The 25,773-nt window shown below is 44.2% G+C and overlaps 1 protein-coding gene across 1 annotated transcript in view; it reads right to left on the minus strand.

The window, feature by feature from the left end:
• Positions 1 to 546: 546 nt before the first annotated feature.
• Positions 547 to 25,773, minus strand: part of LOC113811040 (mucin-17) — an 89,567-nt gene continuing 64,340 nt past the window's right edge. The window contains exons 41-47 of the mRNA XM_070138063.1: positions 4,046 to 4,158; positions 3,568 to 3,666; positions 3,221 to 3,355; positions 2,761 to 2,904; positions 2,480 to 2,598; positions 1,803 to 2,045; positions 547 to 1,170 (exon numbers count right to left, since the gene is read on the minus strand). Coding sequence (XP_069994164.1) covers positions 948 to 1,170; positions 1,803 to 2,045; positions 2,480 to 2,598; positions 2,761 to 2,904; positions 3,221 to 3,355; positions 3,568 to 3,666; positions 4,046 to 4,158 — 1,076 coding nt within the window. The 3' untranslated portion in view covers positions 547 to 947. The remainder of the gene's footprint in view (positions 1,171 to 1,802; positions 2,046 to 2,479; positions 2,599 to 2,760; positions 2,905 to 3,220; positions 3,356 to 3,567; positions 3,667 to 4,045; positions 4,159 to 25,773) is intronic.

Genomic DNA, 25,773 nt, shown 5'->3' on the forward strand with positions numbered 1-25,773 from the left:
AAAGTGGAATTATTTCAAAATTTCAGTACCTGTGTGTGTGGCATATAAAAGTTTAATATTAATCCTTTACCTTTTTACCCTTTTCTAACATACTCCGTCAGTTTAGGATCTCCTGTGTTACCACCCATCGCTTTAAGTTTCTTTGTATCATTTACTTCGTCTACACTTCAGAGTTTTCTCTTAATCAAGGAGTGACGCATGCATTCACTCAATATAAACCGTATGCAAAATTGCTAGTCAATTATTTTTTCGTTCGTCGGAGGTAAAACGCTTGGCTGAGAGAGCATTCTTCTTTAACTAACATATTTATGATGTCTTTCTCTAATAAGATATCTAATACGTATATTACTATACATTAAAAAATGATAGCTTACATTTCCGTCTATTTGTCTGCCATTTATTTTCTCCTGTTCTAATCGAAGTTGCTATAAAAATGTAAATAAAATGCTTTCCACTTATATTTATTAAAGTGTGAACGGAACTTACGAAAAAACGAAAAAAACGCTGGTGACCCAAAAATAGACCAAAGGATGGAAATACAGCCGATTAAAAATTATTTATTTTTTATTTTTTTCCTTTTAAAGACAAACAACAAAACAAGCTAAAAGTAATAGATCACATTAGCGACCATTTTCAATAAATCTCAACAATAACAAAAACTTAAAACATATAGATACCGATAATACAAAAATACATATATACACGACGTATCTATAATAGAGAAGACTAGATTCAGTAACAATTAAAAGGAGAGACCTCACGCTCGTATGTCACCAAAACATTACTCTATACATCATGGGTATAGATATAACCAAAGAATAACAATGGTGCTCGCAAAAAGCAAGAACCGCTTATCCTTGAAGTTCGTTTAACAGTCGAAGATGTAGCAAGCAAATCCTTCAGGACAGCGACTCTTTAGAGAAGGATTTTCGTAGAAAGTAGAGTGCCTAGTGGTTGGCCGGGCACGGTGGCTGGCCCTGGGAGTCGACCCCGCCGCGGCGCAGCGCCTCCAGCACGACAGCAGGTTCCTCGGGGAAGTTCTTCTTTTCGATGTCCTGGCACGAACTTCCTCCCGCGTTTAGTCGCTGGACGATCCTGCCGTTGACCCATGATGACCAAACATCCAGGGTGACTTTCCCTGGGGCGTGCAGCTCCCCATCTTTCCAGAACCTTGTTGGTAAGAAAAATCTTTGAGCAGGTTCTCCTATCTTTATTTTCATGTAAAGGCAACAAGTTTAGCTGCAACAAAAATTCTATCGTTCTAAAGTTGGAAATCTTATCACAAAATATTAAAACACTAATGTAAATGTGTTTACTGGCGTGTGAAATCTTGCCACTTAGGTTTCACATCCACCGCATTCATCTATCTTATGTAAACAATGTAAGGAGGAATAAGAAAACATGAGGCCTTTTCACCACATCGGCTCTTCTGGGAAATATAAAAAAATAAGGTTCAAATTTTATATATATATATATATATATATATATATATATATATATATATATATATATATATATATATATATACACACATACATACATACATACACTTTTAGATTTTCCATGGCACTGGTCATATGTCCCTACAGGAACCCTCTCTTCATTGAAGAGAGATTTCTGCAATAGTTGGTCTCCATGCCAGCCATACCTTTAGTAAGGATTCTGATGCGATACCATATCTCTGCATCTCACGTATTAGATATCCTAAAGTAGCAATATGGTGTGAAGGCTTTTTATGGAACCATGTATTAATCTATTCTTCCCTTCACTCTTTTCTTCATAAACTTTTTAGTGCATCTCACCTGTGAATTCCCTTCTGCGAGAAGCGAACCACCATGCCGTCCTGCTTGATGATGTAAAGATCAAGTTCTCCATCAGGAAGGGTGTAGAACCGGGCCTCTACGGGATCTTCCACCGCTGCCTCTTGAACGAAGTGGAACTGCGGGTTGGCTCTCAAAGCTGTAAGCCGATCTGATTCGCCACGATGAACGGCTGTTCCATAATGGCCAAGAGCCTGGGTTCCATCCCCGTCAAACCAGTCCATTCTGGAACCAAAATTATTTTTGAAAAGCATACTGAGCATAGGCAATCATATGAGCATATAGAATTACAGACATTTTATTTCATACCATAAATGATAATGAATGAATATCAATAGTCAAAATACTATACCAGTGAGTGTTCAAATAAAGTTTTTCTCTAATATTTTATCAACACATATTGAAGGAAAGGAGGATGACATAAAATATACAATATTTTTTAGGTATTAAAAATGCTGACATAGCTATTTATTTTTTTACATATCTGTCTTTGAAAATAAATAAAGCATTGCAATATGCATAAAAATCTTAAACTTTAAAGGAATGCTGGCAGATTAAGGGAATTCACAAGGCCCAGAAATCCAATGTTGAAACCCCTAAAGTAACAAGAATTGTATAGATATAGAATGGTTAATATTACCAGCTGATCTCTCTTTTACCTGTATATGAGCACCTGCCCCTGTTGGTCCCCTCTGAAGGCCCCCGAGACCACAACAAGGAACAGGTCGCTCAAGTGAGACGTCATTTCCACCCACTTCACATCATCCATGCTTATAACCTGAAAAGGAAAGAATTGCATTACATATTTACTTCCAAAGTGTAAAATACAATTCAGTGAAAAAAATACAGACTAAACGTTTAAATGTTCGAAAAAATGAAGGACCTGGCAAAATACATCACTGTTCTCTAAACATCTGTTTTAGAACATTGAAATGCGGACCTGGAGCAGAGAGAAGGAGTCCTCTTCGACATCGTACCGCCACAGCATGAAGGAACCCATGTATTCATGCGAGTCACCTTCGTCAGCCACACCTAAGAAGGTGGTGGTGCTGCCACTAGGATCCATGTGTTCTACCACAGTCACCTGGGAGTAAAAAGGTATTAATATAGATGTGAAATGGCTGAGTAATGGACCTTCATGAATCATGCTATTTATCTTCACGATATTACTGATAACCCAATATCATATCCATAGATGTCTCACAGTTCAAGATTTGTTTCAACACACATGAAATTGTGTGTAACCTGGAAATACTGTAAACTGTTTTCTATATTTCAGATGTCACGGAAAAGTGAAAATTATCTTTGTAAATAACAAATATGACCTGTTAAAATTGGGCAAGGGAATGATGACCATTCAAAAGGAATAAAGCTAAAATGATGATAATTTCAAGACATGCCTTGACTGGGTTGAAGGTAGTGGTCATCCGCTGAAGCTCCTGGAAATGGCCGGGCGAATTTTCACAGGTTACAAGAATTTCATTTCCCCTTGCATGGACAATGACTAAACAGGGCCTCTCACGTAGCATCACCATCTGTTGAAAAACGATAAGAACGAAATTAAGAAAATAAACAACAGAACCAGAATTAGAGAACTGAAGAAATGTCTGCATCACGAAGTGTAAGGGTCAAGTAAGGCGAGCTTTAGCAATACATTGAATCAGTACCAATCTTCAAAACTAACACTACCAAATAAAAGCAGGTCTTTTTTATGATCATAAATGCCCATATTCCCAAAGCATAGTACCTGCACATCAGCTGCTCCAGGTGTGGAAACACTGGACGTCAAACGGGCCCCACCAGCTGTGATGTTCCAGATTAGCACCTCTTTGTCACCTGCTACTTTCTGAAATGGTCAAGGGAGAAACCATTCAAAACAAATTAGAAGACAGGTTAAAGGATTAATAACCCAAAAATTACATAAGTATGAATTTTGTATAATGGAGAAACTAAAGAAGACGCCATGAATTAATAAATAATTAAAGGCACCATTCATTTATCCACATTTCTTATGATTAAATGTGATTCCCAGTTCTCCAAACCTGATCAATCTTGACCAAATTTCACCAAACTTTGGTGTACTGAATACAAAGCAACAAATAGGTGCCATTATAAATTACAAAGAAAAAGGGAAGAGAAGCTTGCAGGCAAAACAAATCAAATATAAAATAAAAGAATAGCTACTCCGTCTTCTATTGTTATTTATTTATTTGTTTTTTACTTACCGTGCTATCATCTGAGGTAACATCCAAGCAGACATGTCCTGTCACAACAAACTCTTCCCCATGGCTTGTGTAACCCACTGCATTCTTGGTACAGACTCCACCTAAGTTTATATCTGATTGGAGAGAGAAATCTATTTAGAATGTGATGTAGATTAAAGGAAAGTAAAACAGGCTGTTGCACGGAAAATAATTGATTTTGGAAAAGAGGCTGTAAACACATCAAACCTTCGAGCTAGAGATCTTACTGAATGGCCGGTTTCTTGGTCCTGGGCCGTAACCTGTTGACTTCAAGATTTAAGATTTAAGATTTTAGTTCTAATAACGGACAACTATGATGATCGATTTTTTTTTCATTTTTTAAGAATTAATAGTAACCGGAACCCTCACACAATATTATACCTCTTGCCTGGAACCCTCACACAATATTATACCTCTTGCAGGAATTTTACTTTGTTGAGCCAACATGTCACTCGTTAACCATTCTTTCCAGGAACAAACCAAGATAAACAGAACAGTGGACTCCTAAAAACAGCAAAGGCAGCAGTTGAATCTAGCAACATGACCTGTTTCTCCCTAAATAAAAGGTCAAGCAGAGTGCAAGGTAAATCACTTGCCAGCCAGATACTGTTTAGCCATGTCTGGTCATCTCCTGTGTACGTTCCCATAAGCCTAGGAATTCACCAGCCATCTGATCCTCGTCGTTCGATATGGAGATGGTCGATGATCCTCAGCCTTCGACGTCGAGGGGCGTTCCTCGCCTGAGGAACGCTCTCAACCAGCACCTCTATCTCTATCACTCATCCGCCGACGAGAGTCGATGATGATATATAGTAGTAGTAGTAGGTGGACAGACCCACTTGCACCAGGAAGTGACCGTTACATAATTAGGGTAATTACATAATTAGGTCATGAACGTGACCTAAATACCAATAACATTCGGTAATTACCTGTTGTGAAAGGAGAATAGGAAACAGTAATTATATGTTATGCAATCAGAACAGTGTTATGTAATGTGGCACATGTCATAAATCAATCAACATGTTCAACAAATGATGATTGCTACTGCAGGTAGATAATGGTATGCTGAGAGCAGCCCACCGACCTGGGAACCATCCGATTTTCTAATTCATACACAGGTAATTGCCCTGTCATAGAATAATTATAGGATGAGGGTGTCGACCACTTTAAATGGGTATCATTTAACACTCGCATCTATTCCTGGCTTACAACCAGGAAAAATTTAGTGAGGTATGAGGAAGGAATGACACCGCGGGAAAAGGATGAAAGGTCCCGCAAACTGTCACTCACAGCCTTCCTTCCTTCCTTGCTGACTTGACTCGCAAGTTAGCAAGTACCGCCTGCCCACCCGTCTCCTCCTCGCGGAAATCGCGGGCTTACCCACGAACAGAAATTACTTTTGCATAATGTTATGAATCAATTTGTGCATTAAAAGGGTATTTAACAAAAAAAAATTTGTGTCAATGTTAACACTGTGTGTGTATGACATGCAAGCCCGTGTGTGATACCTTGTTTTCCAATAACAAAAAAGCATATGCACGTTAAAAAAAATATATGCGTAAATACAACCTCTGCGAAATGCACCCGCAATCCTCTGATATAAAAGGCCGGAATGAACTCCATCATTAGTATCGTCCCCTGCGCAATGCCATCGACCATGGCTCAAACTGCCCGCTTTTGTCAAAACTGTGGTCAAAAGTTGACTGAGAACCACCTTTGCCTACTTTGCCAGGTGTGTAATCAACACATCCCTGCGGCAAGATTACATCACCGTCAGCACTGCTACCAAGGTAAGAAAATATCTTTATGGTAAACCTATGTTCTAACCTACTGGTGTTTGAGACTTATCCAATTTCGGTGTAAGCTTAAACTAAACAGTTAATGTTCCATCTCACACAGGTGGTGCAGGAAAGGCGTCCAAAGGTGCAAAAATCTTTCCTCGACATCTCCTCTTGCAAGGTAAATTGTCAGCATCAAGTGTACATTAACATAATGCCATTAAAACACTTTCGCGCAGACAACTCAAGATCGTCCAGAGCTCCACAACACGATCCAGCCAGTGCTCCACCAGAACAACTTTGCTCTTCCGGTTCTTTGTATAGAAACTTTAAAATGCCTTGGTGAGAGATTATTTTGTGACGAATCCCTCACTGAAAAGGAATGCGAGCGAATGTTTTGCGGGGAGGCAATCAAGTCCAGACCTCAACTCCTTCACCCCTCCGTGTTTTTCCGAGGCTGGGATTGGTGGGATGATCTGCTGGTCCTCAGATCTTGTATAAAAGGCGTTCGATTCTGAAGGGTGAGTGTTTTTCTTAAGCATACCAAGATGAACTCAACCTTTATGAAGAATACCTCGCTGCCAGGTAAAACATTTCTTTGTTATTCTTGCAAAAACTCGGTGTTTTACTTGTATTACGACTCTGAACATTTATGATATTGTGTAATTTTGCTTTTAGATGTTGAAGAGGAATTCATCGGTGTTTTTTATTTACAGGTGTTGCTATTGGAAGTACTATAGCAATTTTTCAATGGGATGGATCTATTAACAAATCCACTTTTTACAAAGGTGAGTCTCTCTGAAAACTCGGACTTTATCAGACATGTATTTTTATTTGAGTATTGTTGCCATTGTAAATCCAGGTGTGTTAATGTGTTACTTTCTGTTGCAGCTTTTGAGGATGGTGCCGATGGCTGCGTTATTGTTTTACACAAACTGTGCGGTCACAATCAGCATTATCCCCGAGAAAAAGAAGAAGGGTCTCTCCGGTGGAAGCCAGCACCTCCGGGATGGCAGCGGAGAGAGCTGGCACTTTCGTGGAACCAGAGACAACAGACACGTCATTGCCCGTGTGTCGTGGTGTCACCCTGTTGCATACCGCCTGTGGGGGTTGAGCCCTTATCTGCCTGCCCTCAAGATGGCACTTTCGGGGATCCAGAGGAGAGAACAGACCCACTATTGCCTTTATACCGAGGTATGTCACCCTGTTACATACCCCCTGAGAGGGTCGAGCCCTGCTCTCGCGTTGTTTTGCCTGCTGTGAGCCCCAAGTCCCCTGCATACCATCCCGCGGGAAATAGTGAAGCTATTCCGCTCGTAGACATTTCGAGCGTTGATGATGAAGAGATTGGGGTGGCTGCGGAAGGATTTTCCCCTCCTGTATCGCCGTCTCTTTCAGATGAGATCCCACTCATAGAAATTTCTTTTTATGTTAATAAAAATAAATACATTTTGATTACAACGAATTCTATACTCCTTTAACTGGACGTTATACTTATAAACGAGGTGCTTTTCGATTGTGGGGTACAAACTGTGAATATCTGATTAGTCTCAATACCTGACTGCTGAGGGGATAACTTTATTATTGAGATGTTTCACAACGGTAATGACTTATTTTGGCGCGTGACCTGGAATGAAAGGGCGGGGACTTGGGTGGTTGGGGGAACACCCGTTTGGTGTGCGTATTATTCCTCATTGGTCAAGGTTATTGATTTCCCGAAATGATAATTACTTCCGGAAGTCATTAGGTCACTTCCTGTCATAACACGTCAGGTATGTATATAACGGGATAGGAGGGTAGCCATAGGGGTGACTCATTTTGTCCAAGGTGTTTTTGGGTGAGGGGTGGAGGTGGTGGAACCTGTGACACCTGCTCTTGGGATGATAGTTTGACCTGTGTCAACAGGATCCATGTTTGTTTGTTTGTTGTTCTTCATCTGCTTCTTCCTCCTCTTCTTCCTCTTTCTCGTATTCTCATTATCATTATTGTTTTGGAGAGGAAAGGGAGGGGGCACCCTTCAGGTGTGCGTGTTCTCCATCATCAGCTGGTTATTGATTTCCTGTAATCGATTATGGTAATTACTTCCGGAAGTCATTAGGGCACTTCCTGTTATGACACGTTAGGATCATAAGGGGGTGCCAATAGGGGTGAGGTCAGCTGGTCCTTTTACACACTACTAACAATAATAAAAATAATAAATATATTTCTAGATACACGGCAACACTTACCCACCGACGTCATCGATGAAGTCGATGCGAACATTCGAGTAATGATGGATGAAGAACAACAACGAGAAGAGCAGAAGAAGAAGAAGAAGGAGGAGGAGGAGGAGGAGGAGATTCAGGTGAGAGGGAGATGTACACCCACGGTCACTTTTCTATCAACGAAGACCAACCTCATTCTCCCCCCCTCCCCCCCCAAAAAATGTATCCTCACCCGGTACCCCCTCTCCCCCTGCGTCCCCCGATTCAGGTGTTCACAATATATACATTGAAGAGATTGCTCGGGCTCATAGGCGATTTTTCACAATGTTCCGCATTCATGCAAGTGATCCCTGTGGAGCAAATGTTGAATTAGCTTTAGCTGAATACCGTACACACATTAAGGAAATAATCAAAAAGGAACAGCAGGCACGAATCGGTCAGGCCCCTTCCACCAAGGTTTCTATTGCAATTCATATCGCCACGTTTAGACCTACTCTTAATCCGAAGAGAAGCAGCACGGGTATTCTACCGCCTCATTCACAATGAAGACGAGCTTGACAAAATCATAGATGCATGGTTAGTCGACTTGAGGGAAAGCGGCGAAATTAGAAGCAGCAGCAGAGGGGTCTGTATATTCTGCTGATGAAGTCAATTTTACTGATGTAAATATCCATCAGATGGGGATTTCTCAGGGCTTAGGTAGATTCGAAGATATTCCTGCCAAAATCTGAGGTAAACATCAACTCTTCAACCCCACCGAAACTCCTGAAACCACGGATGAGTGCTAAAATGCATAGCAGCTGATACTATCATAAGAGAATATAGGGGTAAGCCTAGTTAATTTACTCACTCAAACCGGATCTCTGGATTCACTAAAACAGCTTAGTCGTTATGTGAAAGTTCCTCCTAATACGTCCACAATTAATTGGGGAAACTTGAGCTTAATCGAACGAGCAAATAAAGTAAACCTGAACATTCACAGTATGTTTGAGGTAAATGATGAGCTAGATGAAAGTGAACAAAATGACAAGCGGCGGCGGTAAAAGAAGGGAAAAAGATTGATGCTCTCACTCGTCTGCCACCGTCGCGCAATTCCAGGGGGAAGAAGGATCTTTGTTACTGGGAATCTTATTAAAAGAGGCAAGCTCATCTGATAATATTTCGATTCTCACGAAGGTGTCCACATTTAAATTTAATAAAGTACGCATTGGCAACTTGTCTTTTATATCCTCTTACGCCTTTCTTTCATCTGGACTTGCCTCTCTGGCCAATCCTCCAGAAGCCAACAAACACCGATGACGAATTAGCCACTGGGTTTATGAGTAGAGAGCCCCTATTGGAAAAGGCGAGGACAGAGAGATAAAACCTTCAGATATTAGAGGGAATATCCTTGGCACGGCAAAAGCTTGCACTGAAACAGCAAGTGGAGCATAATTCATCCCCTCTCCCTAGTGCGAATTCTCCGAACGGTTGAGCCGCTACACACCCAAGACGACGACAATGACGACAACAAGGAATGTGATGAGACGGTCGTTATAGAATCGTCTCCGGAAGAGGAACAGGTGGACGAGGAAAGGAAACAGGAGGAGGAGGAAAAGAAGATGGAACAGGAGGAGGAAGCAGCGTGGGTGGAAGAAGAGGAGGAGAAGGACGAGGAATGGAAGAGGATAGAGAACCTGCTCACACAACAGATGACGGGTCGAAGAGCTCTGACCGTGGACTGCATTTTCTCCGACGACGAGGACAGCCTATTTGCAGAGGAAGCAGCGCGGGTGGAAGAGGAGAACAAGGTGATGTAGCGTGGATAAAGTGTGGGGGCACCGACACTCACCCTGCTACAGGAGCTGACGAGTAATCCTCGAACCGTGAATAAGATGTGGGTATGGGCGTGGGGAAAAGCCGGCCTGACTACCACCTACGGGAGTCGGTAAACACAGCTGTTCATACAAACGGCTTTATTTACTGAACACTATGGTAGTACAGCCTCGACGATCACAGAAAACACGGGAAATCACTGGAAACAGGGTAGCGTCGCCGTACATCATAAGATATCACAGTGAGGCACAATACACGAAAATATCACAAGAGTTAAAAGTCCTCCCCAGCCCACACTCACACCTCTTCACTGTCAAGGTCACCTGCCAACTGCCCTCTGTGGCGACTCCATGTCGAGTAACGGCAGTAGCCAAGTATCCAAATTGTAAGAGGTTTGAGTGTGGGTTAAACGAGCTCCTATCGGACCCAAAACTTATTGTATGTCTTCTGGAGGTGGGGCGTTTAGAAAAAAGGGGCAAGGGTTTGCCAAAAGGGCGTCAGAAAAGGCATTAAAATAAAATGAATAACCCCAAGTGGGCAACACGATCACCCGTTCGCGTAAGCGAATCCATGAATCCGGGGCGCGTTCGTGTAACAAAAATACGTAACTCTACAGTGGAAAAAAAAAAAAACGGCGAAAGCAAGCGGATCCAAATCCCGATTGCCTGAAAGCACGAAGAACACCATAAGAAAACGACTCTTTGATCGCGAGCAGGCAAGCAAGGAGGAGGAGGACGACGACGAAGAACTTTTCAGCCTTGACTTCGTTCGGAAGCGGAGATGTGACCGTTCAAAACATCATATAAACTAAAAAAAATATATATTGTTGCATTATCTAATTGTTTTTATTGTGGTGCTGTGGCATACACCTAAATGTTTTGTGCTAATAAATGATGAGAAACTTTTTTTTTCTTGTTTCCTCTCAATATCTATTTATTTTTGATCTGGGAAAAGTATAAAGAAGGAATTAAAAATATAAAGAGAAAGAATAAAGAAGAAAAAAAGAATCAAAGATAAAACAAGACTATATAAATATAAATATTAAAAGTCTATAAAGAAGGAACTAAAATAAAAATAAAAAGATTATATAAGAAAGGAATTAAAAATATAGAAAGTAAGAATACAAAAATTAATATAAAGAAAGCCTATAAAAAGGAATTGAAAATGAAAAGTAAGAAAAAATAAAAAGAAGGAAATTCACCTGCCAGTGACAGCCGAAGAGAGAGTACACGTCTACGACCTTGGAAGGGGGCAGGGAGCAGATGCAACACACGGTGAGGGGTAGGGGGGGGGGGTGGCAGATGAGACTTAACCTGTGTGCCGAGGAGGGGGGATACAGGTGTCACTTCCGTATTTGCCGGGGGGGGGGGGATTGGTGGAATTTGGCAGTTTACTCAATACTCTGAAAAATCTATATAGACATTAGTAGTAGGAGCAATGTCTGCTCTAAAAGAATGGACTGACACTTTGCCAGGATCACCCGTTGTACAATCAAACAGTTAAGGGAAGTCTTGGCCTATTAAAATCCAAGACAGGGGAAATTCCCATCAAGGAGGCAATATCTATTAAGCCCAAGACCTATTCCCTTCTGAATAATGACAAGTCAACTTCAGGCACAAAGGTAATATGTCGTTCTGAAAAGGGAAGGATGAAATATGACAACTTTCGTTGTATTCTTTTTTTCAAAAAGAGGTGCATAAAATCAACCAGGTAAGTATTACCAACGTAAACGGTCAAATGGCAACCACACAAACCCAAAAATGCGGTTTGTCATTATATGACGACAAACGTTGGTATGTAAATGCTTACAAATCGCTTGCACAAGGCCATCCCGACACTGAGCACCATCCAGCAGAGTGAAAGTTAACAAGAAGAGACAGGACAGAGGTATGAACGCTGCGGGTGAGGTGGAGATGAGGAACGAGAAGAGGGAGGCGGCGGCGGCGGCAACCCGGCCCGTTGCAATTAGATGAGAAGCAAGGAATCCAGCCGGTGAAAGGTCGCACAACCTATGGTGGCCAAGACAGCACCTGGTTTCAAGCCATTCCCCTCATCAACGTGATAAGTTGGACGATTGCTGAAAAAGCTAGATGAATGTCTAGACTTTTTGATTACGCAGTTAAAAGATATGAACATGAGTGAAATTTTATTTCCTGTTGAAGAAGGAAGCAGTTGATGTAATTCATATGTTGTGCCCTTTCAAAATTTTGCCATGTGCTGCATGCCTCTAAAAATTCCTGTTGTGTTAATAAACCAGAAACAGCATTCAACCGTTGTTGGCTGTCAACCATGGAAAAAAAAATTAATGTACTGAGCTAGAAGAAAGGAACATTAATTACCGCAAACTGCTGATCACTACCCTCCTCGCTGACCTGACTCTCGAGTAGCAGGTATGTCACCCCGCACCTCCCCCCCCTCTCCTCCTCGTGGAAAAGGCGGGACTTTCCCATAAACAGAGATTCCTTTTGCGTAATCTTATGAATCAATGCACATATTAAAAGGGTATTATTCAACAAAAAATAAAGATTTTATGTGAATGTCAATACTTTCTATGCGTATGACATTCAAAACCGCATGTGAAACCTTGTTTTCCGACAATAAAAAAGCACTGAGACAAAAAAATACATGTAAATACAACCTCTGCGAAATGCACCTGTAACCCTCCGATATAAAAGGACAGAATGAATCCACGTCACTAGTATTGCCCCACGCGTAATAGCACAAACCATGGCTCGAACCGCTTGTTTTTGTGAAAACTGCGGTCAAAAGTTGAGTGAAAACCACCTTTGCTTACTATGTCAGGTGTGCAACATATTCCTACGACAAGATTACATCGCCACCGCCAGCATTGTCACCGAGGTAAGACAAAATAATTATTATGGTGAACCCATGTTCTAAACATATTGGTGTTTATATTTCATTTTAAGTTGAAATTTAATAAATTTCAAACAGCTAACATTCCATCTCGCACAGGTGGCGCTGGAAAGGCTTCTAAGGGTGCAAAAATATCTCCTCGACACCCCCTCTCACAAGGTAAGTTGTCAACATCAATTATGCATTAACGTTTATTTAATTTGCCTTTGAATAACAGTGTTGTCTCTAATTCCTGATGAAGATGAAATAATAAAACATCAAAACCCTTTCGCACAGACGACTCGACATCGTCTAGAGCTCCCCAGCACGACCCAGCCGGTGCTCAACCTTTCTCTTCCAGTTCTGCACGTCGAGCTCATTCACCGCGCCCCCACTGCAGAAGACCATCGCCGCAGGCGGGTCCCTCACGACCCCGCCGTAGATCCGCGTCCCCACAACTGGGTCCCTCGCGCCCTCGCTGCAAAACTCCGGATGTGCTGCCAGGGCCTTCTCGCGTTCGCCCTGAACGAGTGTGCAACAGAGCAAGCAAGTATGGTGACAGTGATAGTGATGCAGAAGATACTTACAAAGACAATATTGTAGAAACGCCGCATATAATATCGCGCCAAGAATTATTTGAAGGCGTGTGCGTAAGACTTGGTTTTAGTGTTCCCGATCAAGATCAGCCAGACCCCTCTGATTACCTTCGTGTGCAAGAAGAATATTTGGCCGATATCCTGCAAACACATCGTCAGACTCTAGGGCTCCCGCCCCCAGCAGCCAAAGCATTTGCAGGATTTACACTGGTACTCACCAGAACAGACCTTACTACAGGTGAAGCCAGAGAGATAGAGGAAAACATCACTCTACACAGCTATATTTTCACATTGGACGATGATTGCAGACGAGTAGTGCGGGGGTGGAGCGAGGAAATGGAAACTCGGTTAGAAGACTGGATTACTGATGAAGGGAGCGGGCTTGATTTAGAGCGTATTACTGCTCACACCATTACCATATTGCGGGTTCTCGTTCCACAAGCAATTGGGAGGTATGTTGCATATCCTGCAAATGTTAGAGGGAAGGAATATATCTTCAACCCTAACAACGATATTGATTGTATTATACAATCTATTCCCATGGGGAAATTGCTGGCGAGCGGGATCAACCCGACAAATCTACAGAGACGAGTTAATACCCCTGCCAAGTGTGCGCGTGTTATATATGATGCACAAAATCTCCCCGCCAGCTGGGAAACACTCGGGGAATTGGAAAGGGATAACAACCTTTCTCTGTATGTGTATTCTATTCTTAAGAATTTTGGACAAGAAAATAACCGCTACACTCTCTCACAAGTGAGGAAAGGAAAAGATGACAACAAGAAGTGGCTAATCATACATCATCTCCTGCTTGAAAATGAGCATGCGTGTCTCATCAAAAACTTTAACAGATTTGTGGACGCATTCACGTACAGAGGCAGAACCCCTGAAAAACACTTGTCGCACGTTTCTCAACCTTCCCAACACAAGCGCTGGCCGATAATCATACTTCGGGGTGCTAGTCATCAGTTCGGGTAACATATCCACACCCTGGTAGCAAACTTTATGCTTTCCCGAAATTTGTAAAATACAGTCCATCGCACATCTGTGTGTATGACTTTGAGGCGTACATGGATAAAACACAAGTCGGGGGCAGATGTGTATCACATCACAAAGCATTTGCCTAAGGCTTTATTATTATTGATAGAAGAGGCAATACTGTGCACAGCTCTACTTACAAAGGTACCGAAGCTGCCACACACTTTGTAAACACCCTATCAGCCAAATGGGCTGACATTGTGAATGCCATGCCTTCCTATCCTCTCCACATGTCGAACGAAGATGTGCGTTTGCATAACAACGCAAGAACATGTCAGTTGTGCCATCAGAAATTTGCCGACTTGAAATAGAAACACCGTCACCACGACCACACCAAAGAATACAATAACGATCTTGGAGCTTATTGTGCCAGGTGTAATATTCAAATGAGAAATCATTACACTCAAATGCCATGCATTGCACACAACCATTCGTATGACCTTGGACTGGTGCTCAAGAAGATGCAAACCGATGTGAACATCGGGTGGGTGCTTCATGCGCAGGGTGGTGTGAAGCGATGGAGTGGTAGTCTAGTTAGTGTTAAGAGCTTCTGCATGCCTTCTCGCTTACAGCTGCCACCGCTGGCTAGCCTCGTGCGAAAAAGGGAGCAGCTCTGCATAAGCCTCCCCCTGCCAGTGCATAGCCTCTCCATCATCCAGACTCCCAGCAGTGCCTCCTCGTGGCCACCCATGGAAACTGGGTACCTTGCGGTTCCAGGCTAAACTGAGGGGGATCTCGGAGCAGCAGGAGGCCCCAGAGGTTCAGGGCCATGGCCCACCGGCGTGTGGACACGCCCTGGCCCTGTACCAACTCCTGCCCCCTAGCCCCCTGGGGTTAATGGGAGGCTCGGGGGAGGTGGGCCTTGCCAGTCCTCCTCCCCCCAGATATAAACCAATCGGCAGTGAAACTTATAAATGGAGAGGCTGGGAGGAGGGGAAAAGCCCCTCCCACCCAGCAAGTGAGGCGGACTGTGGGCCCTGCTGGGAGGGCGACTGCTGGAGCGCAGGCTGGGAATGGGGACTACCCGTCTCGCCTGCGCTCTGGTGGCCGCCAGCCCAGAGTGAAGCTTGTGGGGGAAAGCCCTCGGGAACCCCACAGGTGGATGATGGGGCACGCAGCCCGCCACCCCCTTTTATATGGGGCAACGTCGGTGGGGGTGTCAGAGGTGGCATCCATCCTGCCAGAGGCTGAACCTCAGGCGGGAAGTTAGGGTGGGGGCTTGGAACGTCCGTTCTTTACGTCAGGATGATCGGTTGCCTCTACTGTCGAGGGAACTGGGGAGGCTGAGAGTTGAGGTGGCTGCTCTCTCGGAGGTGAGGAGGCCTGGCAGCGGCATGACCTGTGTAGGTGGCTACACCTATTACTGGTCGGGACGCAGCGATGGCCACCATCTCCGGGGAGTAGCCATTGCCGTCTCCAGCAGACTCTAGCCCTCGGTAGTAGAGGTTACTCCTGTTGATGAGCGTATAATGGTATTGAGATTGAAGCTTTCTTCTGGCTTCATGTCTCTTATTGCTGTGTACGCTCCTACCGATGTTTGTAAACTTGACGTGAAAGAGATGTTCTACGCCAAACTTACATCTGTGGCAGACAGATGTCCCCGACGAGATATTCGCATTGTTCTGGGTGACTTCAATGTGGTATCTGGCTGTGATCGAGCTGGCTATGAGATGTCTGTCGGTCCCCATGGTTCAGGAGCTGATGCCGGTAGCGAGAATAGCCTCCTTTTCCGGGACTTTGCTAGGTCCCAGAAATTGAGGATTTCTGGCTCCTGGTACCAGCGCCCAGACCCACATCGCTGGACATGGTACAGTGATGCAGGTAACGCAGCCAAGGAGATCGACCACATACTTGTTAGCACTCGTTGGAGGATCCTTCAGAATTGCAGGGTGTACAGGAGTGCCGAGTTCTGTGGTACTGACCATAGATTGGTTGTGGCTACCCTCCGAGTCCACTTCAAAACCCCCCAGTGGTCAAATGATCACCCTAGGGTGTTTCATTTGGACAGGCTGAGGGAGGGGGAGTGTGCCCGCGGGTTTGCTGAGGCAATCTCTGATCGTTTCGCAATGTTTGACAGCCTGACAGACCCTGTTCTTCTGTGGGATACCTTTAAGCGTGAAACGCTTGATGCAGCTCAAGATACGATTGGTGTACGCCCGAGAGCAGTACAGAATTCCATCTCGCGGGAGACACTGGAAGCCACAGATGCATGTCGTGCGGCTCGTCTGACAGGGGATCGGGAATTGCACCGTTCTCATGTGCGCAGAACTCGGTCCCTGTTAAGAAGGGACAAGGAACAGTTTATTAGGAGTCTTGCAGAGGTAGAAGGCCATTTCTTAGTAAATGACCTTCGTCCTGCATACCAAGCCCTGAGAAAGCTGAACTCCAAGCCCTCTTCACAGGTGACAGCAGTTCGCTCAGTAAGTGGTCAGATCGTTTCAGATCCTGTTGCGGTGCGGGGACATTGGGCTGAGTATTTTGAGCAGCTGTACCAGGTTGACCCACCAACAGTTAACTTGGATGCGGGTAGTGTCGAGATCCCGCTGCCGGATCCACCTATCAGTGAGGACCCTCCCTCCCTAACTGAAGTTAGGGGGGCGATTTCCAAGCTGAAGAGTGGTAAAGCAGCTGGTATCTGCGGCATACCAGCTGAACTGTTAAAGGCTGGTGGTGAACCTATGGCACGGGGGTTACATGCTGTCCTGGCTGCCATCTGGCAGTCCGGTTCCGTTCCTCCTGACCTGTTGAGGGGTGTGGTCATCCCTCTCTGGAAGGGGAAGGGGGACCGTTGGGACTGCAGCAATCACCGAGGCATCACACTGCTCAGTGTACCAGGCAAGGTTCTCGCCCACATCCTTCTGAGACGTATCAGAGACCATCTACTGAGGCACCAGAGACTGGAGCAATCCGGATTCACTCCTGGTAAGTCCACAATAGACCGTATCCTCGCGCTTCGAGTCATTGTAGAGCGCCGTCGTGAGTTCGGGCGTGGGCTGCTCGCAGCCTACATCGACCTCAAGAAGGCGTTCGATACGGTGCATCGGGAGTCGCTTTGGGAGATCCTGAGGCTGAGAGGAATACCAACAAGGATTATTGGACTAATAGCAAGCCTGTATACTGGTACTGAAAGTGCTGTAAAGTGTGGTGGGGGCCTGTCGAGCTTCTTTCCTGTTAGCTCAGGACTGAGGCAAGGCTGTGTCCTTGCACCAACTCTTTTCAACACTTGCATGGACTGGATACTAGGCAGAGCTACTGTTCTAAGTCATTGTGGGGCAACGCTGGGCAATATCAAGGTTACAGACCTTGACTTTGCTGATGACGTTGCCATTCTATCTGAGTCTTTGGAAACCCTAGTGGCGGCTCTCGATGCATATAGCAATGAAGCAAAGCCCCTGGGTCTAGAGGTCTCCTGGACCAAGACCAAGGTCCAGGAATTTGGGGACTTGTTAGGAGAACCTGTTCAGTCGGTACTTGCTTGCGGCGAGGACATTGAAGTCACAGAGAGCTTTACATACCTTGGTAGTGTAGTTCATAACTCTGGGCTGTCAGACCATGAAGTCAGCAGACGGATTGGCCTGGCAGCAGGGATCATGAACTCTCTCAACAAGAGTATTTGGAGATGTCGGTACCTGTGCAGAAGGACCAAGCTTCGGGTTTTCAAGGTCCTGATAATGCCAGTTTTGCTATACGGTAGCGAAACCTGGACATTGCAATAGGTCCTTGCGCCAGATCATGGGGTACTGTTGGCGGGACCATGTGTCCAACCAACGGTTGCACCGTGAGACTGGCACAAGCCCTGTTATCTGCACAATCCGTGATCGCCAACTTAGGCTATACAGCCACCTGGCTCGCTTTTCTCAGGATGATCCTGCCCATCAGGTCATCTCTATTCGAGACAACCCTGGGTGGAGGAGGCCTGTGGGACGACCGAGGAAGTCATGGCTTGGGCAGATTGACCAAACCTGCTGTGAAGAACTAGAGATGGGCCGAGTCCCTGCCTGGCGTCTAGCCATGAGGGATCCTCGTAGGTGGAAGCGAAGGGTGGATGCGGCTATGCGCCCCCGTCGGCGTCAGCCCCCATGATGATGATGATGATGATGTGAACATCAGTGTGCTTGTTAAACAGGGTCTTAAGTACCACAGTGTGAACATTGGGAATCTAAAATTCCTCGACAGCATGGCATTCATGAATGGTAGTTTAAGCTCCCTCGCCAAGACACACATTGAGAGCGGGCTCCCATTAAAGTACTAAAAACGCCTCATACTGCACCTCCCCCCTGAAGCTCATTCATTACTCCTGACCGGGAAGGGAATCTTTCCCTATGAATATCTTGATTTCAAGAAGCTCGAGGATGCAAATCTGCCTTCTATTGAGCATTTCTTTAGTTCTCTTACAGGAGAAACACCTGCGGAGGAACACGACAACGTTCTGAAAGTATGGGAAGCAGCTCAATGTCGGACGCTCAGTGATTATGCGGATTATTATCTCCGCGTGGATGTCGGTTTGCTTGCTGACGTGCTTATTGAGTGGAGGTCAATGCTTTTAACAAAGTACAGCCTCGACATGGTAAATTACGAGAGTCTTCCTGGGTATGCATATGATGCATTTCTGAAAATGACAAAAGCCGAACTCGAGCTCATTTCAGACCCATTAGAGCACTCTGTCAGGGGAGGGTTGACAACGTGTATTCGCCCATATACAGTGGCCAATAACCCACTTGTAAACCCCAGCTTTGATCCTGAAAAGAAAAAAAGGTCATACGTGTTATATCTGGACTTTAATAGTCTATATGCCACGGTAATGTCTGAAAAATTGGCATACGGCAATATTCGGAAATTATCTCTCAATGAGAAAACGGAGTTTGTTGTAAAGGATTTGTCCGAACACGACGAAAGCGGTAATATCAGTCATTGGATAGAGGCTGACATACGTATTGCACCCGATGTGGCGAGAAAAACGGATGACCTGCCCTTCTTATCCACCACATGAACATAAGACACCAAGATTTGTCTCCATACAATAAAGATCTCTTAACCTCTCAGAACCGACGCGTTCCTTCCAAAAATGTAAAACTGGTCGCATCCCACCTGCCACAGCGGAATTACCTTATTCTGTTGAAGCATTTGCAGTTCCTAATTCAGCTAGGAGTGGAAGTGGAACACGTGCACGAGGTCTATGAATTTTCACGTGAATATCTGCAACCTTTTATTCACGAAAACATTAAGGCCCGTCGCGAAGCCACTGACAAACCTCAATAGCTCTGTTTCAAAATGCTGTCTAACAGCGTGTTCGGCAGATGTTTGATGAACCCACTGAAAAGGTTGGAGAAGGCCTCTGCATTTTTGAAAAAGATCAGAGACCCTCTTTTCAAAAGGATCATTCCCCTGGCTCCGAATCGGGTAATATCTATATCAGCAGCAAGTGTCTCAATGACGTATCCTCAGTATGTAGGTTTTACCATTCTGGAACTGACTAAATATAAACTTTTCTTTATAAAGTGTTAAAACCTCTTTGTGGAGAGAGGGTAAAGCTCTGTTATTCTGATACTGACAGCTATATTCTCTCTGTGGAGACAGATGACATCTTTACAGATTTTGCAATGTCACCTCTGAAAGAATGGTTTGACACTTCTAACTTTTGCCAGGACCATCCGTTGTACAATCAAATGGTTAAGGGAAAGCTCGGTTTGTTAAAATCCGAGAGCGAGGAGGAGGGGGAGGCAGCGGCAGCGGCGACAAGGGCGACGGAGGCAAGCCGACCCGTTGTAATTTGACAAGAATTAAGGAATCCAGCCAGTGAAAGATTGCACAACCTGTGGAGGGGAAGACAACACCTTGTTTCAATCCATTTCCCTCCTCTTGCATGAGATAATGCAGGCATTCCTCAACATGAACACCGACGACGATGACAGCGACAAACTGGCAAACCGACAACTCGAAAACGCAGGAAACCCCTTCATTCTCGAGGAAGTACAAGAAGGCGATAGTGAAAGCGACCAGTAAAGTTACAAGTTCAAGCATGTTTGAAATTCAAAGAGAGGTTGTATGTGTGTGTGTACCATATTTTATCTAAAACTGTAGATAGCTATTTCTACTCTAGTTTGTAAAATCTTAACAAAAGAGACCCAACCTGTGATCTTTGTGTCATTTTCATTTCAGACCTTCAACATGGGATACAACTTTTCATATCCGTGCTTTAAGAGCGACAAGCTCAACCTCTTTGTTCACCCTGCAAGGGTGATAAATGCAGGTGTTACCAATTCCGGGAAGATATACTTAACCTCAAAAATTGTTATGCATTGATTATATTATATGCAGGAGCGATTCCCATCCTCTCCAAAAGGAAACCTCCCTATCTGGAAAACTTGTACTCAGTAAAGATATTATAGATCCAACAGAACACAAAACAAATCCAGGCGATCGCATTTTGTACATATTGGATGATTGTTTTATTGAAGCAGCCAACAACCAAATTGTAAGTAATGCATTCGCACAGGGACGGCACGAAAAAGTGTGTTATATTGGTTATTCAAAACGTGTTTATGAACGGGAAACAGTCGAAATATTTCGCTGAACACTTCTCATTTTATCTTGCTGAAACAGAGATCTTGGGCAAATCGAATGTCTGGGTCGACAGATTTATGGGAAAAGCGACGCCAAACGATTTCTAGAGCTATATATGAGAAGTGTTCTTTCGACACCCCGCAGCTATTTACTTGTGGACCTCGGCTTCAGTTTCGCAGTAATATTTTCCGTATCAAATTGTCTACCAATGGTAATTTCCGACAGTGAATGCAAGTCCTAAAGGACTTGTATGAAGATTATAAGCAGCCATGCAGTTTAGGCGGTATACAATCGCTTTTGAATGCTTCGCGCGTGCGCCTGGGCAAGAATAACATTGCATTGTCGGATGTGAAAGATTATTTGTCATCTCAACGAGCATACACTCTTCACAGAAACCCGAAAAAAGTTCCCTCGCCGGCAAACAATGGCAACACGCCCGCGCAAAAATCTTAACATGTGATCTGGCAGATATGCGCAATCTGTCAAGACAAAATGACAAGACTGCTTATTTGTTGGTCTGCATAGATGTGTTTAGTCGTTACATGCAAGCTAGAACTTTAAAAAGTAAAAATAAAACTGAGGTAGCACAAGCAATGCAATCTGTTTTAGATACTGCCGATTCCAGAGGTTTACCTCGGTTGTTTACAGACGCGGGGCGCGAATTTGTGAATAACACGATGAATGCATTACTGCGCGAGTGCAATATGCGGTGGTATACAACACTCGAAAGAAATATACGCAAGCATCGCTGAAAGACTTGTAAGAACCCTCAAGGAACGCATTTATAAATATTTAACTCTTTAATATACGCTGCGATATGTTGATGAGCTCCAAGACATTGTGTCCGACTACAACAAGCGCGCGCATGCTGGTCTGAAAGGCGCTACTCCTTTCAAAGTTCACCATCGTTATACACCGGCGCAGTGGCGGCATCTCTTTCGACAAATATACGCTCCGTCTTTGAATGGGTCTATAAAAAAGACCGTTCAACAACCAACAATCCGAAGCTTAAAATAGGGGATACCGTGCGCATCGCAGCATGCTCCCGCACGAACGTATTTCGCAAAGGTTTCGAAATACAAAATACAGAGGAGATATTTATTATCCGTCGTGTTGACTGTCGCCAAAACATTGTTGGTTATTTTCTTGAAGATCTAGACGGTGAGGCAATTCAGGGTCTGTTTTATCGTGAAGAACTCGTTCCGGCTGCCGTGCAAAATTATTATCTGTATAAAATTTTATCCTCGCGCTGGAACAAGTCTAAACAGCAAAGAGAATATCTCATACACTGGATTAGCTATCCAGACAAATTTAATTCCTACATTACGATTGATGACATGCGTTCAGGATCATGACAAAGCAGTCTCTCGCACTGCAGCAGCGCATTGATGTGTTAAAGCTTATTTGTTCATTAAAGCCGAAGCGACGGTCTGACTTTATATTACAATTAAATAAAGAACAAGTTGGTTGCATTACTGAGGTGTTTTCCAACTTTTAAAAATCTAACACCGGAGAGGAACATTATCAAAAAGCTAAAAAGACATCGGGAGGCGATTAAGGCAGTCCCTCTTAAACGAACATCTGTAAAAAAGAAAAAAAATTATCTCATCGCGCGTGGGAGGAGATATCTTATTTGTTATTGCCGTTTGCGATCAACGCATTTACCGCCTTGATTTAACAGAAAGAAATGAAAGAATTTTCCCTGGTTCCAAAATCCGTGGTTGATCGCCATCTGGTATCGAAAACCTTGGAACATGCAGCTATTAGTGATGACAATAGAAAAATTGCATTAGAAGCACAGTCAAAGAAAAAATCCAAGCCCAAAGAGACGGCAACGAGAGTAATCGAGAGAGCATGACCCGCGGTAATACTCCCGCGCGAAACGGTTGCGGGGCGGTTGGTGCGGTGCGCGCGCGAGCACCTCTGACGCAGGTCCATGCGCGGGCGGGGCCGGGGGCGGGACCGGGGGCGGGGCCGGCGGGGCTACCAGACCAGGAAAACCATTTAGTGTTTCACACCGCATTCCGAGAATTAGAAAGACGAGGAGGAAAGAGAAAAATTGTAATCATGATGTGATGGCTGTGCCTCTTCCAACTGCAGCCTTGCAGAGAATGTCTACAAATAATACGCCGTCTAATTCATTAAACCGTCGTTAGAGCATTTAGTTGGCGTTTTTTTTTTTTTTTACGCACAACAGGATTGTTAAATCTCTCCTGGGAATTTATCAACAACAACCTCTAATTCGCTGGGATGAGATGGGTCAGCTACAATCACCTGTGTCGGGTCTGAATATACTTGATGTAATCAAATACATGGCATTGGCCCCATCGTTTTCGCTCAAAGAAAAGGATTTATTAAGATTATTACACAACTTTGCCCCGATACCTCTCAAGTACGTGTGCAATCCAACGGCCAAACGGTTTCTCTCGGGGCGCGATTATAAGGGCAGTGGAAGCACAAAATCAATGCCTGCATTTGCCTCTAAACACGCGCGGAAAAAGATGCGTTGGAACCCTAATTAACAACGTTCAGATAGGATATAATGTGGGGCTTTTCAGCACATGTATCAGTCGAGACTGTCGAATGAGCGAACACGGTGAACTTCTCGACAGCGCATCATCGCATTGCAACAGCGCCACCAGCACCGGCGATGAAGCTAACGCAGTTGGTGATAATAATGCATCAACGCGCGCTCTCGCGACCAAACTGCGAGAAGAAATGATGCGATTTTACCGCGCGCAGTACAAACATGATGATATCGTATCGTTGTGGGAGACCTACCAAGCCTTTCTTGCAAATCCATCGGACCAAGCATACCGCCAAGATGCCGACGAAGCAATGGAAGACCCGAGCCACGTATCGCAAGAAGAAACAATTCGCGCCATTGTTAAATATTGCAGAATTGCTTGTCTGTATAATCGACTATCGGTTTTGAAATGGGTTACCGGCTTGTGCCTAAACTGCGCAGGTGAAAAGACGTATGGGGAGCGGGGGACTATGTTTGCGATATGAAGCGGAGTTGGAAGAGCTGAGGGAATGCAGTACTTCGACAGACACCGTGGTGTGTGAACACGCAAAAATGTCTCAAGAAACGACTTTGAGGATGAGCGCAGAGGAGAGAGAAAGGAGCCTTGAAACTCCGATGGATGCAGCTATCAACAGTGAACACAAGCCCAGCCGTATGCATCCTCTGGTCATGCACCAGGGCGCTATTATTCGTCCGGATCTGAATAAGGACACTGCAGTTTGTGTTGCAGCCAATGCATGTGGAAAGACTGCTTACGCAACCTCTGGTGTGCTGGAAAGAGTACACGCATGCTGATCTCTACAGATGTAGAAGCCGGATGTTTTCTACGTCAAGGGCAATCACAGCTGACCGTGACCGTACGGGATCCATGTGGGACCTACAATTATATATCTGATTGCTCATTTCGGACCCGCCAAATCGTTGGAGAACAATGAAATTGCCATGAAACAATTAAGATCCAGCACGGACAGACATTACATGAGCGGATTAACAAGTGATAAGTTGGACGATCGCCTGAAAAAGCTGGATAAATGTCTCGGCTTTTTGTTTACGCAGTTGAAAGATATAATCATTAGTGAAATTTGATTTCCTGTTGAAGAAGAAGGTGGTAGCTGGTGCAATTCATACGTTGTACCCATTCAAAATTTTGCCATGCACTGCATGCCTCTAAAGATTCCTGTTGTGTTAATAAACCAGAACTCGCGCATTCAACCGGAGTCGGACATTTGTAATGCGCAGCACCAGCGTCGTTCGTCGAGGGATGAAGCCGAGGACCGTCGTGGCGTAGATAGTGATGTGGGCGATATCAACACCGGCGCTGACGAATGCAGAAGATGGTGGTCGCCTACAGATGGGACTCCAGCAAAGCGCCGGAAGCCGGAAGATGACAACTAATTGTTTTCCTATTTATCTGTTATTCATGATGGTATAATATATTTTGTGTAATTAATAAACTAAGTTGTGTGTATTCTCGCTTTTATTGATCTCTACACCCGTGACTATAAAATTAAGAGATCAACAAAGTTCTCCAAAGCTCTCAGTTCTCCAACATTCATCATGGAGACTGATAACCAATATTTATACATTACAAGCGGTGCTTCGAAGGTTTTTCCTCATAATACTTCCCACGCCTTTGAAAATGTTATAGCTCTTTTAATGTTGGATTCTACCTTGGATTATGAGGTTGCACTGGTCAACTTTTTACATCCTAAAAACTATTACACCATCCTGGCAAATGATGAGGATTTTGCTATTCATCTTGTGTATGCATGTGATAAAGAACCACATATTCTCAGACAAAATGTAGTATATTATGTCCCAAAATTTAGCATGTTGGGCCAGATGAGATGTGTGCAATAATGATATAGCCCAGACAGAGGAAACACTCGGTAAAGATGCAATTAAGAAGTACATACCAAATGGGAGATTATTAGCTTACGGCTGGGACGCAGATCGTTGCCACGTCGAGACCTCATTCTATGGCGGGGGAGGGAGCGAGGGTGAGATCAGCGATGACCGCTGCCGCCTCGATATGGCAGTTTATTTTTCGCGTCGCATGTGTCGCATTCTCGGGTTTGGCGAAAATAAAATCTATCGCTTTTATGTTTCTCACCCGCTGTCTGTCCGTGAAAAGTTAAATTTATATAATAATATAGGTACCAGATCGCCAAGAACCCATGGTGGCGTCGATTTCTTATATATATATATATTCGGATATTGTTACACCTTGTCGATTTGCAGGTCAAGTTAATATACTTGATGCTTTTGCATGGCAGGGAATGCGTGCAAAGGGGTGTACACCACCTCTTTATAAACAACTCTTAAGCAAGAGCAT

The sequence above is a fragment of the Penaeus vannamei genome, chromosome 24 (assembly GCF_042767895.1).
Source record: "Penaeus vannamei isolate JL-2024 chromosome 24, ASM4276789v1, whole genome shotgun sequence".
In the NCBI taxonomy this organism is placed as follows: Eukaryota; Metazoa; Arthropoda; class Malacostraca; order Decapoda; family Penaeidae; genus Penaeus; species Penaeus vannamei.